We start from the raw sequence: 22669 nt of genomic DNA, 5'->3' as shown, positions 1-22669 counted from the left end.
GAGAACTTCAGGATCTTTATATATTCATATGGACACAACTATATTTTCCTTAAGAAATAAAACTAGAAAGAAGTACACACTACTTTTTTCAGGTCAAGAAATGGACATATTCTCTAAAAGTAATTTAAGTACATCTACTTATCCACATATTCCTTAAACACTAAAGTATTTATGCTCCATAGTCCGTTTCCCAGAAATCATCTAGTCTTGACATATTCTAAATTTGCACTTTCCAGTGTATCCATTACTCCTCTTGCTTTTGTTTTAAACTATGATAAAATGGGGAAAAGGAAATTTGCCCTTTAAACCAATTACAAATGAAGAGTTGAGTGATGTTCATTCCATTCACCAGGTTGTGCAACCACCACGACCCATCGACACCAGTTTTCCAGGCCCTGGGTAGAAAGGTCGCTTCCCTTAGGTAATAAACAACTGCTCCCAACCCCTGGTAGTCACCACTGAGCTTCAGCATCTCCGCACATTTGCTTACTCTAGATATCTTATATCAATGGGATCCAACTTATACGTTGGCTTTTTGTGTCTTAGTTCACTCAGCAAATGTTTTCATGGTTCATCTATGTTGTTGTCACATGTATTAGAACTTAATTTCTTTCCAGATGGTTGAATAATATCTCATTATACATATATGTCACATTTTATTTATCCAGTCATCTGCGAAAGAAAAGTTGGCCTGTGTGACTAATGCTTTCCCTTTCATACTAAGCAACAGTGGTAACAATTTTCATAGGATATTCTTTTGTTACTGTCATGGGCTGAACTGCATCCCTCCCAGAAATAAATTGATGATTATAATCCCATTAGGGAATGGGCTGTCTTTGTCATGCTTAATAATTTTAAAATATGTTTTTACCAATTTAACAGCCAAGTGATGGGATTTAATTGCTTAGATTTCCATTTTCTTGATTTAAATAAATTGTAAGAGTTCTTTTTGTAGTGAAGATATTCTTGCAGAATTTCTGGTTGTTGGTTCCTTTTAATTTTACCAAAATGAAATAAACCAATCTTTCATTATTTTCCCATTATTTTATGTTTCAAAGCCCTCTTGGAGACACCAATAAGTGACTACATACCTACATTTATTTCTAAGTATTATTTATGGTCTGTACTTTCAAAGAGTCTATGTGGGATTTTGGGGCACATCAAGTGAGAATATAAATGTTCTTAAAAAAATTGTTCCAGCGCCAGTTATATATCCAATAGGTCTTCTCTGCCTCTGACTTACGATGCTATCTTTATCACATGACATTCTTAGTGTCAGCTTCTCCACTACATGCTTTACGGATCCCATTAAATCATTTATTGTAACACTAAGGCCAAAATTATCATACCTATGTAATCTACTTTAATACCTATTGGAAAATATATTCCCTTTCAAAACCACCTATTCTCATTATATGAAATTTGGATTTTTTGGGTCACAATCTCTCCCTCCCAAACGTTTCATTTCAAAATAAAACAAAATGAAAAACCCCTAAATCCACTGCCATGAATTTGATTCTGACTCAACCAAGTTTTCTTAGAAAAACAGATTGCCAGGTCTTTATTCTATGACACCACTGGGTGAATTTAAAACCAACTTTTAGGTTAGTGGATAAATGCAAATCATTCACAGCAACCAATACCCATCATTTCATTAGAATTCTATTATACACATGACTTTGGCACCTGATACCTTTATAGTTATCTGTTTTGACAGCTTCGTATGGTACTAGACTAAAACACCAAACTCACTGCTATCGAGTTGATTCTGACTCACAGTGACCCTATAGGACCGGGCAGAACTGCCCTGTGAGTTTCTGAGCCTCGAACTCTTCAGTAGAAAGCCCGTCTTGCTCCCATGGAATGGCTGGTAGTTTCAAACTGCTGACCTTGCAAAAGTACTACTCACTAGGGTTACGCTGATATTTTTGTTACGGTGATTCTGGGTTTGTTGGGGTTTTTTTTTTTTACATTGTATTTTCTACATAGTTATTGCTGGTTTTAAAAGGAGATACTGGATTTTTTTGTTTTGTTTGTATGTTTAGAATCTAGCCACCTTTATTAAATTTTTTATTAACTCAAATAGTGATTCAGAAAATTCCTTCAACTTTCCATGTCTTCTCTTCAAATGGCATTCAAAGTCTATTTCTTTGAGTAGTTTCTTCTTTGATTCTTATTATTTTTGCTAGACTTACGGGGAAAACCATCATTTTGTTCTTAAATTTAATGAAAATGCCTTTTAAAAATATATCATTATGACTGGCCATTGCCTTGTTAAATGAACCCATTTCCTCTGCTTGTCCATAGTTGCTGACGCCCTTCACAACTGTCCTTGTTCAGCTAGTTCCATGGTCGTTAAAGGAACACGGGCTCTGGCTTTGGTTGTGGAGCACCCTGGCTGTTAGTCAGCTTTGCCCTCTCCTGTGCCTAGGCAAGCCAGAGTCCTAAGAAGAAAAAGTGGCTGTTTCTTATCATTTCTCAGGTCATCAGATATTGTTCAGGCAGCAAAAGACCCTGAAACCCACTAACTACAGTTCTCCATTCAGCCTCCAAAGGTAGGAATTCTTTGCAGAATCTTGTAAATGGAAGCCTTAGTTTTACTTTACAGGATTCTTGACTTTGTCTCTTTTGATATCTTCCCTGATATTCAACAGATGGTTTGATGTCCCGTGACATAAAAATCTATCATTTCAAAAAGTGAAAACTGAGATAGTTGGTGAATTAATGTGGCTGCAGTCATAGGGTTAGTAATTAATGAATAAGCTGAGACAAAATGGTAATACAATTTGTTGGTGTTCGGCAGAAATAACCAGGATAAGTGTTCTGCTTATTGTTGCACTTTTCCAAACAACCTGCAGTGAGTGGTAGAGCTGGAAATGAAAATTCTAGGAATCTCATGGCTACCAATGTAATCGCAGAAAAATCATGAGATTATGTAATCTCAGAAAAATTACTTTGTTATAAATATTCATCTTGACCAAAACAAAGCACACTCCCATGCCAATGTCAAAACAAAATGGAATTATAAAGGTGAATATTTTCTTTAAAAAAATCAATATAGAGATACAAGTAAGGTTAGATGAAAACTGAAAAGAAATTATAAACATAATACATTTTCTGAGACTTTTAGATCCTTAGCTTCATTTGAAATGATCTTTTGGAAAGAAGGAATACATGTAGAAATAAGTTCAAATTTTCCACTTGGAATACTCTTGATCAGGAAAATATTTTAAAATTTTATTTAAAATGGGGAAATGAAAATTTTACTTTAGAAAATTTCACCCTAGCAGACTTCTAAATATAGAGTTAATCCCAAGATTATGAATTGTTACCATCAATAAACTTGTTATTACCATTGACATTTAAGTCTTCAAGAGAAATTTAACCAATCTTATTTGTCTACTCTAAGTATCTTTGGAAATACTCTTTAAAGAATTATGTTTTACTTACTCAAGTTAAAATGTACTAAATATAGTGAACACCTAACATCTACTATATTAAAACTGCTATTGAGTCGATTCTGACTCATAGTGACCAAGGAGGTAGAAAACATGTTTTATTCCACTCCTATAACCGGAATGATGAAAGCATGCATATAAATAACTATAAAACAAGCAGCAGATTTTTATGTAGCTATTTTTTCTGAAGAATTATTGACTTAGCTGAGGGCAATTCCTTTGATTTGGGCTAATTTTAGCCTACAGAAAATTCAGATCTATTCTTCCTGAGTAAGAATTTTTGTTTCTTCATGAAAATTTTCTAAAAATAGCTCTTTGATGATAGGGCCTGAAATGCAACAGCAGGCTCCCTGCCCAGAGACCGAGGCTTTTGGCCAATGAAATAACCTAGTTAGTACTTAAGGACCCATGACGGCAGATACTGATGTTTCCAAATATATACTGTTGAAATAATGCTTATAGAAGGTTCGTTATCTAACGATCACACACACGAGTGAGCCATGTGTTCACTTCAATCTGTGACACAGTCAAGCCACTTTGTCTTGAGCTTTGGAGACTGCACAGCATAACTGCCATCTAGTGGTAGAGTCTCCTGACTACTGGGAAGTGAGAAAGGCAAGCAGCCCAGGAGTAAAACCAGGAATGGATTTGTGGATGAGCAAGTTGGTCCAGAAGGAAATACTGTGATTTCAAGAGCTAACTGGATATCAGAATCATGGGTTGTCTTCACAGGACAAAGAGACGTATCTGGCTAACCTAGACGGCTGTGTCTGGAAAATAGCTGTGTCAGAATGGAAAACTCTGGGGATGGGAAAGTTTGGTCCCTCATTCTGCACTCAATCAATAGCAATCATCCATCCAACCAGCAAATATTAACTGAGCAATTATTTTGTGCCAAGCACTATGTTCGCTTCTGGGTATATAGTGATGATCAAAACAAACACTATTCCAACCTTCACAAAGTTTTATATACCCAAAGCTTAAAACGCGCGGCAGCTCCTGGGCTTTAGTCAAAAGACGCGCCGGGCCACACAGCTCAGCTGGTCATTGCGCGTGACTGCACCTGAGTGAGGAGATAAATGAACTGCCCTACTTAGCTCATAAGGCTGCGTTCAGGATAAAACTGTGACGCACATAACATCATGCATGTCATATGCATGGAAGCGTTCCTCAACTATAAAGTACTGTAAGGTTGTAGAGCGCAATGACAAAACCCGTGTTTTGGGACAAAATGACAGATGAGTAAAGTAAAACTGAAGAGAAACAAGGAATTTTAAAAAATGATAAAAACTTAAGGAAATCACTTTTTAGAATTGATGAAGCCATATACAGACAATCCATCTATCACATACCTGAGATGGCAATCTTTGCTTTACAGGCTGTTCGTTCTTTGTCTTCAATTTTCACATCACTGTCAAAAACAAAGAAGCTTATGAAAAAAAAAAAACACTTTTTCAATACACAAATATCTTAACAGTCTCTCAGAAGGGAATATATTTTAAAACTGCCTACCTATAAATAATAATGACTTGCAATTAATGTAAACGAGTTGACACAAACTTTAATAAATGGTGAGTCAATGCTAACTGGTTTGAACAGAAACAGACAAAGCCATTGTCTCTCATTTCTCATATAAATTGGAGAGTCTCTGGTGACTACCTACTGGCTTACTCTACAATGAAAGCCCCTTTCCAGGAAGCATATCTTTGATCACCATTTATTGAATTGTTTCCAGTTTACAGTGACGTGAAAAAGTTGATGAACACCCCAATCCTGTAACTTCCAGACCAAGAATAACTGATACTTACAGTTTGACACTTTTTTTATCGGAAAATTGGCTATATATTTATATTTTTCACTATAAAAAGTCCCTAGGTGGTGCAAGCAATTAAGCAATTGGCTACTACCTGAAAGGCTGATGGCTTGAGCCCATCTAGCTCTGTAAGTGAGGCCTGCTGATCTGCTGCTAAAACATCACAGCCCTGAAAACTCTCCAAGGAGTTCTGTTCTTCCACGTGGGGCCATCAGACACTGGAAGCGACTAAATGGCTACTGACACTGTATGCATGTGCACTTACTACGCCATCTCTCCCAAGTTGCCAAGAACTACTGTATACTAAATGACAAATGAACTAACAGGTAAGAAAAGAAGGGATCCGCTCTGTAGAGAAAATAAGTCACAGAACTGTGCACGTATAATGGGGAAAACAGCCGATTTTGTTTTTATTTTTACCACAATTAGAAAAATCATTTTTAATGGTATTTCCTCCCAGCCAAGTTCAATCTTATTCTTAAAACAGCTCCCGAATATCCTATACTCCCTAGCCATCTACATTTATGGATTAGCATTCTAGCACTGTGGCAGTATTTCTAAGAGTATTTTTATACCCTCTGCGAGGAGGTGGGAAGTAGAGTCTTTTTGGTTAGTTACTTAAATGCCAGCTAAGTAGATACTTCAAATATGTGATAAGATGGAAACTTCATTATAATTATCTTGGTTCTGAGAGGGCTTTTAGAAAAAGACCAGGTGGGAGTATGGAGTGGAGAGTTACCTCCCTAAATTCTAAGCTATCTCAAAACACATCTATATTTTTATCATGCTTCTAAAATTAAAAGATAATTTAGCCCCTGCCTGGATTAGTCATGAAGTATTATATGTGGAAGTATATTTCAAATGAGCGAAAACATTTACTGAAGTACTTAAGTTGATATTGATAGAACCACAAAGTCCCAAAAACCAAACTCACTGCCATCAAGTCAATTTTAACTCATAGGGTCCCTGTAGGGCCGGGTAGAACTGCCCCTGTGCGGTTTCTGAGACCGCAACTCTTTACAGGAGTTGAAAATCTCATATTTCTCCTGTGGAGTGGCTGGTAGCTTTGAACTCCTGACCTCGCAGTTAGCAACCCAGTGCATAACCAAAGCCATATATTCTCAGAAGCCTATCTAATTACTTTATGATCACACCAGAGATCTAAGTTAATATAGAATACACTAAATAGAAATACAAACACTGATTATAATATTCCAGTGAATGGAATATGTCACAGATTAACTTGCTTAATTCGTCACAGTGATACTTTCAACTGAATTATCTATTTTATATTTTAGAGAATGTAATATATTAAAAGGCCCATTAAAATATAAATATAAATTTTTTTCTGTTACAAGAAATACAATAAAAACACACATATATTCTAGACCAGTGGTTCTTTGTGTATGTGTGTGTTTGGGATGCCATTTTTTTTAAAATCATTTTATTGGGGGCTCATACAACTCTTATCACAATCATAGATACATCAATTGTATAAAGCACATTTGTACATTCGTTGCCCTCATCATTCTCAAAACATATGCTCTCCACTTAAGTCATTGGCATCAGCTCATTTTCCCCCTCCCTTCTCGCTCCCCGCTGGCTCATGAACCCTTGATAATTTATAAATTATTATTTTGTCATATTTTACACTGTCCAAAGTCTCCCTTGACTCACTTTTCTGTTGTCCATCCCCTAGGGAAGAGGTTATCCTTGTAATCAGTTCCCCTTTCCACCCTACCCTCCTTCCACGCTTCTGGTATCACCACTCTCAGCACTGGTCCTGAAGGAATCATCTGTCCAGGATTCCCTGTGTTTCCAGTTCCTATCTGTACCAGTGTACATCCTCTGGTCTAGCCAGATTTGTAAGGTAGAATTGGAATCATGATAGTAGGGCGGTGGGGGAGAAAGCATTTAGAAACTAGTGGAAAGTTGTATGTTTCATCGTTGCTACATTGCACCCTGACTGATTCGTCTTCTCCCCACGACCCTTCTGTAAGGGGATGTCCAGTTGCCTACAGATGGGTTTTGGGTTCTCACTCCACTCCCCCTCATTCACAATGATATGATTTTTTGTTCTTTGATACCTGATACCCCATTCCTTCCACAACTCATGATCACACAGGTTGGTGTGCTTCTTCCATGTGGGCTTTGTTGCTTCTGAGCTAGATGACCACCTGTTTACTTTTAAGCCTTTAAGACCCCAGACGCTATATCTTTTGATAGCCGGGCACCATCAGCTTTCTTCACCACATTTGTTTATGCATTCATTCATCTTCAGCGATTGTACTGGGAGGTGAGCACACATTGATATGATTTTTTGTCCTTTAATGCCTGATAACTGATCCCTTCGGCACCTTGTAATCACACAGGCTGGTGTTCTTCTTCCATGTGGGCTTTGTTGCTTTTGAGCTAGATGGCCACTTGTTTACCTTCAAGTCTTTAACACCCCAGACTGTATCTTTTGATAGCCGGGCACCATCAGCTATCTTCCCCACATTTGCTTATGCACCTGCTTTGTCTTCAGTGATCGTGTCAGGAAGATGATGAGCATCATGGAATTCCAGTTTAATAGAACAAAGTATTCTTGCATTGAGGGAGTACTTGAGTGGAGGCCAAATGTCCCTCTGCTACCTTAATACTAAACCTATAAATATATGCATATAGTTCTATTTCCTCATCCTCAGAAATATATTTACATATGTACATGCCTTTATTTAGGCCTCTATAAATGCCCTTTGCCTCTTAGCTCTTTCCTCTATTTTCTTTTACTTTCCTCTTGTCCCACTATCATGGTCAGCCTTCATTAGGGTTTCAGTAATTCCTTTCGGTTATATTACCCTTGATCATGTCCTACCAGGCCTCCTACACTCTCCTAACCACCGATTTGGATCACTTTTTGTTCCCTTGTCCCTGGGTTTATTAACACCACTTCCTTTCCTCCCACTTTCCCCTCTCCCATGTCCCCCTGGAACCATCGGTCCCGTTGTTTTCTCCTCCAGCTTGTTCTTCCAGCCTATCTTATTTAGACAGACCTGCAGAAATAATAACATGCACAAAAAGACAGCAAAACAAAGAAACAAAAGAAAACAAAACAACAACAAAAGCCAATAAAAAAAGACGACAAAGAAAAAGCTTCTAGTTAGTTCAAGGACTGCTTGTTGGCCTTTAGGAGAGTTTTCTGGTGAAGTCTGATGGGGTGCCAAGCCCTGGTCTCAAAGTCTATTTTTAGTATTCCCTGGGGACTTCATTGCTGTTCTCCTTGCTGTTGTTGCAGGCTCTTAGTGGTTTGCCTTGGTGTGGTGGGATCAGATTGGGCGCAATTCCCACACTGTGTCTCCAATGTTGTCCCTTGTAGGGCTATGGGTCAGTGACGGATGTCGTGTCTCATAATGGGGCCGGCCATATGGTCTTCTCTGTGGATTGGCTGCTCTGTGGATCAGAGCGAGAATATCGTCCACAAGGATGTGCTCCACTCTCTCTTCCACCCTCTTCACTTGCTCCCATGTGCTCTGATCAGACATGTCCCTCTCCCTCAGCCTCAGTGCTGTCCTCTGAAATAAATTTTTCTAGGGGGAGGGGCAGGTGTCCACATAGTTGGGATTGGGGCTGGCCCCTGAGACCTCTCTACTTAGACCAGTGGTTTTCAACCTTCCTAATTCCGTGACCCTTTAATATAGTTCCTCATGTTGTGGTGAACCCCCAACCATAAAATTATTTTTGTTGCTACTTCATAACTGTAATTTTGCTACTGTTATGAATCGAGCAATCCCTGTGAAAGGGTTGTTGGATCCACAGGTTGAGAACCGCTGTTCTAGACCTTTGTAAGTACATTTGAAAATGACTTCTATACGAGTAATGTATAATGTAAATTCTTATAGTACTTATTTTTGTGAAAAAAGATAAAGAACCTCTAACAGAATGAAGTAGGAGCTCAGGAAATGATGTATTTGAGGGATGGGGTTGCTAATTCCAAGGCCGGTAGTTCAAACCCACTAGCAGCTACATGGGAGAAAGATGAGGCTGTCTGCTCCCATAGAGATGTACATAGGGTTGCTGTAAGTCATATTAAACATGATAGAAGTGGGTTTTCCCAGAATTAATATGGTATATAAATTGCATATTACATAATAGATCTTAAGCTGTGGTAAAGTTAACATCCATGAGGTATTATTAAATTGAATTAAACTTGAAGACTTGGTAGACAATTAAAATGATGAAATGCTAGAATCGACAAAAGTAACTTATTGAATATTAACCCCCAAAAAGCAATTTTTACCCATTTTAAACTATTCAACCACATGGCAAAGCACAGCTTTCTAGCATGCAATTAAAATTATGTGCAAAAGGTATCTCTAAGGTCAGTCAGAAATTTTATTATACACAAACATTATCAAAATAAAATACTAATCCAATTAACTATATAATCATACAAAACAATTAAGGTTATATTTTTAAAAATGGGTAAATGAACAGAAGTAATTCAGCTACAACTTTCTGAAGCTTATTTTCAATTTAAATATCCCCCCAAACTGTTATTTTTAGAGTTAAATTATGCTGTTTTTCTAATTAATCCAAACGACAATAAAATTGCTAAACATTATCTGTTTAATAAGTGTACTATTATAGTTAATAGTCTGGTAACGTTAAAAAATATTTGTTTGAAAATCTGCAATGTCAATGCCAATTCTGAATGCACCAGTTAGCCAGCCAGCCTGGGGAAAAGGCAACAGCTAACCACCACATCACAGCACTAACACGCACGTGCGCAGCAGCCGAGCAGCGTGGTCCTGCTTCTGAGGACCCTGTGGAGAGTTATCTGGGTCAGGCTAGTAAATGCTAACTGTAAAAGGCAGGGATAAGTAACATTCATATAAAACACAAACAACTTTGCTTACTAATCTTAAGATATTTTGTCCTGTAGGTAAATAAAATGACCAAAAGAGGGTGCCAATTACCCACTTTGTTATATAAGAACTATTTTAATATCGACTGAGTAAATATGCTATCCTAATTTAGACTAGTCTGTATGGTAATGTGAAAACAGCATTTCTTTCGTAAATTAATAAGCTATGATTAGAAATAATGATTAAGATATTTTATATTTTCTAAATGAAGTTCTAAAATAATTTTAAATAGAATACTATTATTTGTAAGCCAGTTACAAAATCTCTCACTGCTTATGAAAATAAGTAAAAAATAAAACGCTCAAAATGATGAACATGAAGTCTTCAATTTTCCTATAACTTTGTCGCATAACATTATGAGCTTCATAAATACTTTAAATGAGAAAAATGAGCTTTCTACTTCAAATCTTGGCAGAACAAATTCTTTGGAACAAACACTAAACTTTCTAAAGTTGAAAAAATAAAGTCAGAAGTGCTACTAGATATCTAATGTTTTATTATAAAATATACCAAGAATAAATAATCTTCATTTCCAAAATGTTTTCTTTTAAGTTCTAGTACATAAGCAAATAAACTAAGGAACCGGAGTAAAAGAAACAATTCAGCAATCACATAAAATTTTGAAGTGTTTTTGGTACTATTAAATCACAATTATATTGAGTCATATGCACAGTTAGACCCTATAAATGACTTTGATTAGTGTTATTTTTACAAAGTCAAGTGAAGAGAAAAGGGAAGAGAATGTTATTGCTAAAATATAAACTCTAAGAGCACAGAGATTTTTGTTTAATCCATTCAGTGCCGTAATAACAGTATCTTGAATATAAACGACAATGTTTTAAACACTGAATAAATGTTTAGTGTATGTTGAGTCAAGTAAAGTGAGGACATGGCCATTTTAATAAAAAAAGGCATTAGATGTAGACTTTTTAGACTTCAAAATCTTGGATTTGGATCTTATATATCAATAATGAATTAACAGCTAGTGAGTTGTAGTTAACCTTATATCCTCTATAGTCTGACCTGTAAAATAGCAAATATCTAGCCTCCCAAAGCTACAGGGTTTTTTGTTTTGTTTCATTTTAAAATGTATTATATGGCATTAAAAGTTACACAAAACCAAAGATGACTTTTGAGTATTTATATTTTTGACCCAGTCAGCTTGGGGCTTATACTGAAGAGTCCTGGATAAAGTGATTAAGAGTGTAATTACCCAGTTCCTGTAAGATAATGGTAGACACCCAAACCAGAAACTCTTCACACATCCTTCAAAAGACTTCACAGCAGCAATGAAACCAAATAAAATCCATCGATAGGTGGTGCTACCAGGAAATCACTGGTCTGTAGCTAGCTGTAAGGTTGGCAGTTCAAACCCATCAGCTGCCCCATGGGAGAAAGATGAGGCTATCTGCTCCAGTAAATTTTTACCGCCTCAGAAATTAGTGTTGCTACGAGTTAGAATCTACTCAATGGCAGTGGGTACAGCAGAACTAGAACACTGAGACTACCACAAACGTGAACATTCGTGCTCATGGAAAAACTGAATCGGAAACCACCAGAGCCCGCTCTTGGAGGCCTGTCCCAGTAGTCAGGTGGGCTTTGCAAAACACAAATAATCATCAACCTAGTGTCTCCTCGTGGAAGAGCGTGAACGGTTCTAATCCAACAGGTTCCTGGGAAATTGAAAAGGAACTCCAAGAGCACTCTGCAAGAACCTCCTGCAGAAGAGAAAGACACAGCAGAGAAGACATTTTTGGAGGCTTGGAAACTAAAATGAAGGAAGAAAGTGCCCAAAGTTTAAGACAGTAAGAAATAAAGTATCAGCAAAGGATCAGAAACATAACCAATTAGCATCTCAAAAGGCACCACTGGTTGAGTAAAATGTTCTTTGACCCTCTAACAGAAAGCACTCTTAAACCAAGAAATCAAGTAAGCCTTCCACCATGGATCATTTGGCCCAGAAAAATTGAGAATCCAGGAAAGCTTTGTTTAAAGTAATTGAATATGAATATTTAAAAGGCCCTAAATAAGTCACAATATCGACTTTAAAAACATATCCCACTAAAATTATCTGACTTTAAAATAAAGAAAACTTGCATATCCAGGCAAAAAGGCAATGTCATTTACAAAGGAAAAAAATCCAGTATCTTAAGTTATATATGGTTAATTGCAGATCAAAGATTAAAACAAAGGTGGAGGAATACATGCAATTTATTATATAAATATTACTCACCCAATCCCCTCCATAAAAACAGAGTGGAAAAGAGGAGAAACTCATTGATTTCTACATAAATACAGCTGGGAACAAAATGCTATCATTTAGAGCAGAAAATGAAAACAGTAGAGAAGTAGGTTAGACAATCATAGTGGTTACACATTAGGCTGCTAAGTGCAAGGTCAGCAGTTCAAAACCACCAGCTGCTTTGCAAACAAAGATGGGACACTTTCTACTCCCATAAAGAGTTACAATCCAGGAAACTCTCAAAGCAATTCTACCCTGTCCTATAGGATTTCTGGGAGTCAGCATCCACTAAGTGACCGTGAGCCTGGTATTTTGTTTTGCATTATTGGTTAGAATAAATAAGGCCATCAGTATATAATTTTTTACATAAAGCCCTACTTAATAACTACTACTATGATAAAGAGCCTTTGAAAATTAAAAAAGGAAGCAAACAGCACCGTAAAGGCATATCATAACTAAAAGTATACACAAACAGCAACGGGAGCATGGTTCCGGGAGGGTCCGGGAAGAGAGGGGGAGGCGAGGACGGGAGCTGACAGCAATGAAGATGGCATAACCCCATTCGAAGGGGCCTGGATAACAGAAGTGCAGGTCAATGGGTCCATTGGATGGTGTCAGATATGGCAATAGGCATCAATAATAATATAATAATAAGGGTTCCTGGGGGTAATGGTAGGGGTGAGAGGTGATAGAGGAGAGCTGAGAACAAAGAGTTTAAGAATAAAAAATGTTTTGAAACTGATGGTGATAGCAATTGTGTAATTATGCTTAATCGAATAGATTTTATTGACTGTTATAATATCTATAAGAGCTCCCAATAAAGTGATAAAAAGTATACACACATATAGTTAATATGACATAAAATATAACAAAGCTAAAACCAAATTTATCACTCAAATCATTAAATGCACATAAGTTTAGTTCATCTATTAAAAGAACTTTCAGACGGACTCATAATGTAAAACCCAACTCTAGGATGAAGTCAAGAAATAAACCTTCAACAAACCGTTTCAGAAAGGTCCAGCTTAACCAAGAAATACAAGCAAACAAGAAGAAAGCAGGGAATGTGATCTGGTTGTCAGTCATGGTAAATGGTAAAACACAGGGCCAAACAAACATAAGACGAGAAATAAGGAAAAACAAAAGGATCCTAAAATGCTAAAGGCGCTAATTAACAATGAATATATAACGAGGACTAGTAGACGAAGCATTGTAGCAGCACATTAGTGAAGTAAAGGAGATGGATGAATAAAGACAGAAAATGACGGCGACCAAAAAATCTTATCTTTTAGTCCAGCGGTTCTCAACCTGTGGGTCGAAACCCCTTTGGGGGTCGCCTGACTCATCACAGTAGCAAAATTAGTGATGAAGTAGCAATGAAAATAATTTTATGGTTGGGGTCACCACACCATGAGGAACTGTATTAAAAAGGTCGCAGCATTAGGAATGTTGAGAACCACTGTTTTAGTCCAAAATAAGTCAAGGAATTAAAAAAATACAGGTATGGAAGGCCTTAAAAACATAATAAGCAACCTGGAGGGTGGGGTGGAAAGGGGGAACCCATTAAAAGGATCCACATATAACCTCCTCCCTGGGGGATGGGCAACAGAAAAGTGGGTGAAGGGGGTGGGTAAGATATGACAAAATAATAATAATTTATAAATTATCAAGGGTTCGTGAGGGAGGGGGAGCGGGGAGGGAGGGGAAAAATGAGGAGCTGATACCAAGGGCTCAAGTAGAAAGCACATGTTTTCAGAATGATGATGGAAACAAATGTACAAATGTGCTTGACACAATGGACGTACGTATGGATTGTGATAAGAGTTGCATGAGCCCCCAATAAAATGATTATAAATAAATAAACAAACAAAAAGCATGATAATCAACAAAGATATTTGGATGTGCATACACGTACAATATTAGATTAGGCATTATCATTTTATCTTATATAGTCTATATCATAATTATTTCTATTAATTATACACCTACATTCTAATTATTTATATAACATATTTATATATTTGATACATTATGGTACAGATTATATAATGTTATGTTAATATAGTATATCATTAAAGAGCATTTTATTGGGGGCTCTTACAGCTCTTATAACAATCTATATATCAATTGTATCAAGCATATTTGTACATATGCTACCATCATCATTTTCTAAACATTTACTTTCTATTTGAGCCATTGGGGGGGAAAAGCATTTTTAGGTAGATGAAGTAGTCTTGAAAGTAGACCCCATTAAATCACAGGCAAAATCTAAGAACATTTTATACAGTGTGAAAAATTAAAGTTTGACCAAGAAGCCAAAAAGAAAAAAAAATCTTCTTTGGTAAACAGAGCAAATTTTCTTAAGCAGAGAAAAATTTCCATAGAAAACAATATAAAATCTGGACTAATTGCCTTAAAACCAAACTATCTGAAAGAACTTGGCAAGTGAACAAAAAGTCGTCAGAAACTGGAAAGCAGTCAACACTGAAATGCCAGTGTGGTATATTCACACAGTGAAATTGTTATTCTTCATCAAGTGAGAGCAACCTGCTACCACACAATGAATATCAAATGCATTAGCTGAAGGACGGAAGCACAACATCCTTACTGAAAACTATCAGCTAATAAATGCAGAAGGAACAATAGAAGATGCTCTATAAAGGATTTAGGCAAAGATGATAGATAGATGACAAAATCAGTCAGTGAAATATTATACAGTAACAGAACATTTGTCCAGTTCCAACAGATTGCCTATAAATCGCAAAGGAAGAGCATTTTTATAAAAAACTTGACAACCAACTTTAGCATTATTGATAAAATGGTAAAATTAGATTCCACAGTGCTTCAAATTGGGAAATCTTTCAAATTCTGAAGAAATGATTAAGCCCAAGTGTGAGGAAGTTTCTAAAAACACAGTTTCCAGGGCCAGGAGAAACGCTGCATCAAGTGCATGCTCACCCATAGTGGCCCTGTCAGGTCAGGGCGGAGGCGCCCCTGCAGGTGTCGGGCACTGCAACTCTTTACGGCCGTTGGTGGGGGCAGAACCCACTACCTCACCAGTGTGCCACAGGAAAAGCAGGAGGAATGCAAAAAGGTTCAACGATACCATCAGGAGCAATTAGACAAATGCAGAAAGTGGGATCGTTTTTTTTACGGTCTGGATTCTTCAGAGCGTTAGTAGCATGAGGATTTCTGGAAAAGGTACAACGATCAAGAGAGACTAAAGAAAGACCAGGCTCTCTAATCCTGTAAAGATGTACAATCTCAGAGACCCACAGGTACAGCTCTACCCTTTACTATAGGGTCGCTGTCAGGGGGGAAAGGATGCAGCCATGTACTCCTGCAGACTTACAAGCTCAGAAACCATGCGAGCCTTTCCCACATCCTCTCTGAGTCCAGCCTGGATCGCTGGCAGCTCTCTCATGCATGCACTGCTGTGACCATTGTTAAATGATCTCCAACAAAATGTCACTTGCATGAGTTATCGATGATATTGTTCTACAATCGAACATTCTCTGGAGTCACCTTTCTTTGGGTTGGGTACAAATATGGCTCTCTTCCAGGCAGCTGTCCAAGCAATTGTCTTCCAAACTTCCTAGCACAGACCAGTGAATGCTTCCAGCGCTTTTCATCAGCTTGTTGAACGTCTCAATTGATAGCCCATCAATCGCAGAATCCTTGGTTTTGGCTAAGGCTTTCAGTGCCGTCTGAAGTGTTTCCTTCGGCACCATTGGAATGGCGGAATGGCGACTAATTGTTTTGGTGCAATGACTGTGTGTTCTTTCCATCCTCTTTTGATGCTTTCTGTAGCATTCAACAGTTTGCCAATATGCAGCTGGAGGCTTGAATTTTTTCTTCAGGTCTTTTTCGGGGTTAAGATATGCTGAGCTTGATCTCCATTTGGTTTGCTCTCTCTAGGTCAGTGATTCTGTCTGTGGGTTGTGACCCCTTTGGGGGTCCAATGACCCTTTCACAGGGGTCACCTGATTCATAGCAGTAGCAAAATTAAAGTTATGAGGTAGCAAAGAAAATAATTTTATAGCTGGGGGGTCACCACCACATGAGGACCTGTATGAAAGGGTCATGGCATTAGGAAGGTTGAGAACCACTGCTCAAGGTCTTTATACATTTCATTATCATATGTTACTGTTTTCTTGAGCTGCCCTTTGAAATTTTCTGTTCAGCCATGCTGTTCTACCATTTCCTATTTTCTTAGACAAATCTACACTTAAAATAGTTTCTTGCAATAGTTTTTCTAAAAGGCAGATTGGTGCTCTCATGAAATAGCTATTTATTCAAGTAATTCACTAATGTTGCTGCGGCTAGGTTCTGTTGAGTCAAGTTCCAGCTCACAGTGACTCTGTGGACAGCGGATTGAAACACTGCCAGGTCTGCGCCAACTCACAATTATTCTTCTGTTTGAACTAAGGGTCACGGCTACTATCTTCCTCCATCTCCTTGAGGTTCTCTCTTTTTCGCTGACCCTTTTCTTCAATAAGCATAGTAGCCTTTCCGAGAGACTGATTCGTCTTGAGAACATGTCCTACAAAGGAGAGGGACATCCTCGCCATCTTTAATTCCAGTGAGCATGCGGGCTCTCCGTCTTCCAAGACAGATTTACGTTGCTCTTCTAGGCGTCCTTGGTATACTTAATATTCTTCAAAGACAGCAATAGTCCTTGGTCTTCCATACTCTCTGTCCAGGTTTCCTGGGCATATGAAGTGGCTGAAACATCCACGGCCCGACTGAGGCACACGTTTGCACAAAGTGACATCTTTGCTTTTTAAAACTTGAGAGAGGTCGTTTGCAGCAGATTTGCCAATGCTATACACCATTTGATTCCCTGATGGCTGCTTCTAGGGCCACTGTTTGTGGATCCCCCAAAATTCAATCCTTGACTTCAATCTTTTTCTCCTCTTTTTGGTTTATTTTGATGTTGCTTATTTGTCAACTGTGAGGAATTTCTTTTTCTTTACACTCAAGTGTGAATCATATTGAAAGTTATAGTCTTATATCTTCATCAGTAAGTACTTCAAGTCCCGTTCACTTTTAGCAAGCAAGGTTGTGTCCTCTGTACATTGTTAAATATGTCTTCCACAAATCTTGATGCTGCATCCTTCTTCACATAAAAGGGGGTTTAAAAATGCTATGTCATGGAAAAATTCTATTTTATTTCCACTTTTCTACAAATTTCTGAAGCCTCTGTGATAGTCTAGCTTCTTATTTGCTCAGCATAAGGACAGAGTAAGTATGGTGAAAGGATACAAACCTAGTGCCCAGCATTCCCGACTGTTAAACCATGTAGTATCTCCTTGCTCTATTCGAATGACTATCTTTCGGTCTATGACTAGGCTCTGCATGAACACAATGACTTGCTCTGGAATTCCCGTTCCTCTCAGTATTATCCATAATTACTTGATTCACAGTCAAATGCCAATGCATAGTCAATAAAACCCAAAGTAAACACCTTGCTGGTATTGTTTTCAGCTCAGGTTCATCTGACATCAGCAATGATAGCTCTTGTTCCACATTCTTTGGAATTCAGCTTGAATTTGTAGCAATTCCTCATCAATGTACCACTGAAATCATTTGAAAATTATCTTTAGCAAAATTTTATTTTCATATATTAAGTGCATTGTTAGATAATTTCTGCATTCCACTGGTTCCCCTTTGGAATGGATGTGTCTCTTCCAGTTGGTTGGCCAGACAGCAGTTTTCTAAATTTGTTTAGCAAAATATGACTTTTTACAGGTGTTATAAGTTAAATAAATGAAGATCTACTCGCCTGGGGTGGGTTTTAACCTTAATCCCATCTGGGTTGTGCTTTATAAGAGCCACAAAAGTAGCATCACACATAAAGGCAGACAGCATGAAAAGGCCTGTCTACAAACCAAGGGATTCCAAGAGATGCCCACAGTATAGAAGCTAAAAGATAAAAGATAGGCCCTTGGTTAAAAGAGAAAGGGTGCGGGTTTCTGATGCCACCATTTCATACTTCAACTTCCAACACTGGGAGAAATCAAATTTGTCCTTAGGTTGTATTAGGTGCCATCGAGTTGATTCCGACTCATGTACATCAGAATGAAATACTCCCCGATTGTGCAACATGCTCCCAATTGTTATATTTAACAAGTCCGTTGTTGTAGACATTGTATCAATTCATCTCATTGAAGGTCTTCCTCTTTTTCATTTCCTTCCACTTTATCAAGCATGATGTTCTCTCCTGCTAACATGTCCAAAGTATGTGACATGATGTCTCACCATCCTCCACCAGAAGCATTCTGTGCTTCTTCCAAGACAGATTGGGTTGTTCTGCTGACAGACCATGGCACTTTCAATATTTTTCACCAACACCGTATTTCAAATGCATCAACTGTTCATCGGTCAACATTACATACTGTCCAACTTTTACATGCATGTGAGATGACTGAAGATACCATGGCTTGGGCCAGGTGCACCTTAGTCCTCAAGTGACATCCACCTTAACGAGGTCTTAGGACAGCAGTTCTGCCTAATGTAATACATCGTTTGATTTCTTGACGGCTGTTTTCATAATTACTGATTGTGGATCCAAGTAAAGTCAAATCCCTGACCACATCGATCTTCTCTTCACATATCATGATATTGTCCTCTGGTCTAGTTTGTCTGCTCACATCGAGCTGCAACCCACACTGCAGGCTGTCGTCTCTGCTGTTCGGCAGCAAGCACTTCACGTCTTCTCCGCTTCCTGCGAGCAAGGCGATATCATCTGAGTGTCACAAGTTGTTCATAAGCCTTCCTCCAATCCTGCTGCCAAGTTCGCCTTCATATAGTTCAGCTTCTTGGACTGCCTGTTCGGCATGCAGATTGAGAGAATAAATACAGTGAAAGGATATAACCCTTTCACACACCTTTCCTGACTTTAAACCAGGTAGTTCTGTAGAGATACCAATACTTGAGGTATTTTTTTACTGAAGTCTTAGAAAACTTATACACATATATTCTCATAATTTGACAGATTCTGTTCTTTAAATTTGGATACCATAGTGCCTTACTTACAAAGTGTCCTGAAAGCTGCAGAGATCTGATAATATTTGACTAACTGAATGGCATAATTTATATCACTTCTTCAAGAAATTAAAAAAGCATCATAAGACTCAAACATCTTCAGATAATGTTTCTGTGATATGGAAGTCAAGTACTAAAATCTCCAGTTAAACTTCACCGGTTTATACAGATATAAATGAAGGAAACTATACAGAATATTCAAGATTTTAAAATATAATCCAATAATTAAAGGAAGCAAAGTTTTACATGAATGATACCCACATCCCAAACCTATCGCCAGTTATTCAATTCCAACTCAGAGTGAGCTTCCAGGGAAGAACACACCGCTCCTTAGGGTTTCCAAGACTACACATCTAGAGGGTAGACAGGCATTAACTTGAATGAAGAAAAAGATAAAATACTTCAATGAGCAAAAAACAGAGGTCAGATTAGTTGTTCATGTTGCGAACACAATATGATGATCTGAAATGTAAACTCCTACCTAATTCACAATAAAACACTTAAATATAGAAAAACAAAGACGAACGTGATCTTAGACTATGGGCTATTTGGCAATAATTCATTATAAATACCTAGAGAATATTTCATATGGGGGACAAGTGGTTATTAAAAGAACTTTCCAAACTGTCAAGTGGAACACAGCCTTCTTGGCAAAACATCCTGCTGAAGTCTGAGAAGAGCATACATCCTGGGAATGGGAACGCAGCACCCGAAACGATGCCACCATTGTAACCCCCCGTGGTGCATTCAGCATGAACACTGACGCTCTGGGAAAGACGTGCCACATGGACCACTGTGTGACGCAGCTTTCCCTGAGCTCTCGCCAGTGACAGATGTGACCCACTTTGAGAGGCACTGACTACAACTAATAAACGTCTATCTAAAAATTATCTTCCTAGATTATGACATGAGAGCAATTTGATTGTACAACGCTCAGGGCACATAATAATCAATACTTGACATTTGTTGAGTATTAAGTTTGAAAAAGGCATTTTGTTGGCCTGCTATGTATGTCACTTCAACCTCAAAATGTCTATGTGACCATCTCCACTGTACTGGTGAAAGAACTGAAACACGGCATGATTTCATTTCTATCCCAAGGCAATAGCTATTGATCACTTTTTACCCGGGTCTCTTATCACAACTCCATCAATTTTGTTTTTACTGAAATCTCTTCTTCTGCCCACATGTGTGCTCCCTTTTCCGCAGTCTCATGGTGAGCTGCAGGCACTCCCCCGGCAGCGCCACCTAAGAAATGTCTCACTGGTGCCAGAGCAATTGCTAAAGAATCATGTTTTGTTTTTTTAATTTAAATTTCTGTATACGCAATTAGGAGTCTGACGAGTCCTTCTGTCCTAACATATTTTCCCCATTCTTTGTTTCTTGATGACTTGCATTTTACAATACAGACTACTGAATACCACAAAACAACCCGGAACCAACGTTACTCCACGTGCCACTGTCAAAGACTGTTCACCGTCTCTGTGACTCTGTGGAGGCTCATTTTTAAAGAGCTTGGGTGATCTGACATTTGTATGCAAGGGTAAATTATATTGTGATTTTAACTGAACGTCTTCAGTCCATCAGAACCCATAGATAAACCAGGTTACTAACCATGCTCCAGTGTGATTTACAATCTGTTCTTCTAATTTATGTAGCTTGGCTGTGTACGCCTTTATTCGAGCATTGCAGACCATGAGGTTCTTAACTGCATGCAAAACCTGCTCTTTCTGAGTGCTCAAAGAAAGGAGTTTCCATATTCCTTCTCTCATTCGAATTTCTAAGTCGATTTTTTCTTGAATGCTGCAGTCCTAAACAAAAAGGAGAAAAACAAACAATTTAATCTTATAAGGTAGCTAATATATAAACATGTATAGCACTTTCCCCCTAGTAGAAGGTAGCTTATAACCCCATTTGGCAAAGAACAAAGTTTTCATAGATAATAGTATCAAAGCATGTTATAAAATCTTATTTCTAAAGTTACTAGGACTCTTTGTAATCCATTAGTTAAACAAACAGAAACAATGATGTCAAAGGTTACCTGTTCTAACCATAACTATTGTTGTTATTCCAAAAAAACCAACTCACTGCCATCAAGTTGATTCCAACTTATTGAGATTCTGTAGGGCAGGGTAGGACTGCCTCTGTGGGTTTCTGACACTGTCATTCTTCACAGGAGTAGAAAGCCTTGTCTTTGTTGCACTGAACGGCTCCTGGTTTCCAACTGCCGACCTTGTCCTTAGCAGCCCAACGTGTAAACCCACTATGCCACCAGGGTTGTTACTAGGTGCCGTTAAATTTATCTTAAATCTATTTCAAGTCGTAGTGCCGACATGCGACCGTGCAGAACTGCTCCGTGGGGATTTCTAGGCTGTGGGTGTAAGGGAACTGAGCACCAGGCCTTTTTCCATGGAGACGCTGGGTAAGCACTTAACTATTGCTCTTCCCATACCGTCTCTGCCATCCGCACCCTAGGCTGGAGCACAGTGGTGCCGAGCTGGGCTGCTGGTTCAAACCTACTAAATGACTCACGGGAGGAACAGGCGACAGTCACCTTCTACAAAGACTGCCAGCCGGAGAAACTTTATGGGGCAGTTCTACACTCTCCTAGAGAATTGAAACGGACTCAACAACAACGGTGGAGTCTTTTCTTTTTGACACTGTGCTGAATTAAAAATAAAACTAAATTTAAAAACTCAAACCCATAGCCGAAGAGTCAATTCTGAAACCTTAATGACCTAATTAGGCAGAGCAGAATCCATCGGGCTTCTAAGGTTGTAAATCTTTTCAGAATCAGCCTGCAACATGGTTCTCCCACCGGGTGGCCAGTCTGTCAGTCGGTAGGTGTGTACAAACCACCAACCGCTGGGCTGGCAGCTGGGTACTCTAACCACTCTGCCCCTGGGGTCCTCTTCGGCTTGCGTAACACTGTCCCCGCCCCCACCCCCTCCAGTCATGTCTACTGGAAGTGTGCATGTGTGACTTTACGTGGAAAGAGAGTCTTCGCAAATGTCATTAGGATGAGGTCATACGGCATTGGCACGGGCCCTAAATCAATGACTGGTACCTATGTGAGTCATGTGCAAAGCAAAAGACACATACAGACCGAAAATGACCTATGAGGATGGGAAGAGCGGTGAGAGGGATGGACCTACAAGCCAAGGACAGCTAAGGTCTAAGGAAGGCAGCAGAGGCTGGAAGT

At 38.5% G+C, this 22669-nt stretch overlaps 1 protein-coding gene across 1 annotated transcript in view; it reads right to left on the bottom strand.

Moving 5' to 3' along the window:
- The window catches only part of RTKN2 (rhotekin 2), a 72367-nt gene extending 49943 nt beyond the window's left edge, over nucleotides 1-22424 (bottom strand). Inside the window, exons 1-3 of the mRNA XM_075533434.1 lie at nucleotides 22359-22424; nucleotides 21082-21278; nucleotides 4811-4869 (exon numbers count right to left, since the gene is read on the bottom strand). Coding sequence (XP_075389549.1) covers nucleotides 4811-4869; nucleotides 21082-21278; nucleotides 22359-22424 — 322 coding nt within the window. The remainder of the gene's footprint in view (nucleotides 1-4810; nucleotides 4870-21081; nucleotides 21279-22358) is intronic.
- Between the last annotated feature and the right edge of the window lie 245 nt (nucleotides 22425-22669).

This window comes from Tenrec ecaudatus, chromosome 16 (assembly GCF_050624435.1).
Source record: "Tenrec ecaudatus isolate mTenEca1 chromosome 16, mTenEca1.hap1, whole genome shotgun sequence".
Taxonomy (NCBI): domain Eukaryota; kingdom Metazoa; phylum Chordata; class Mammalia; order Afrosoricida; family Tenrecidae; genus Tenrec; species Tenrec ecaudatus.
Note: the sequence above shows the minus strand (reverse complement) of the source record. Positions and strands in the feature narration are given on the sequence as shown.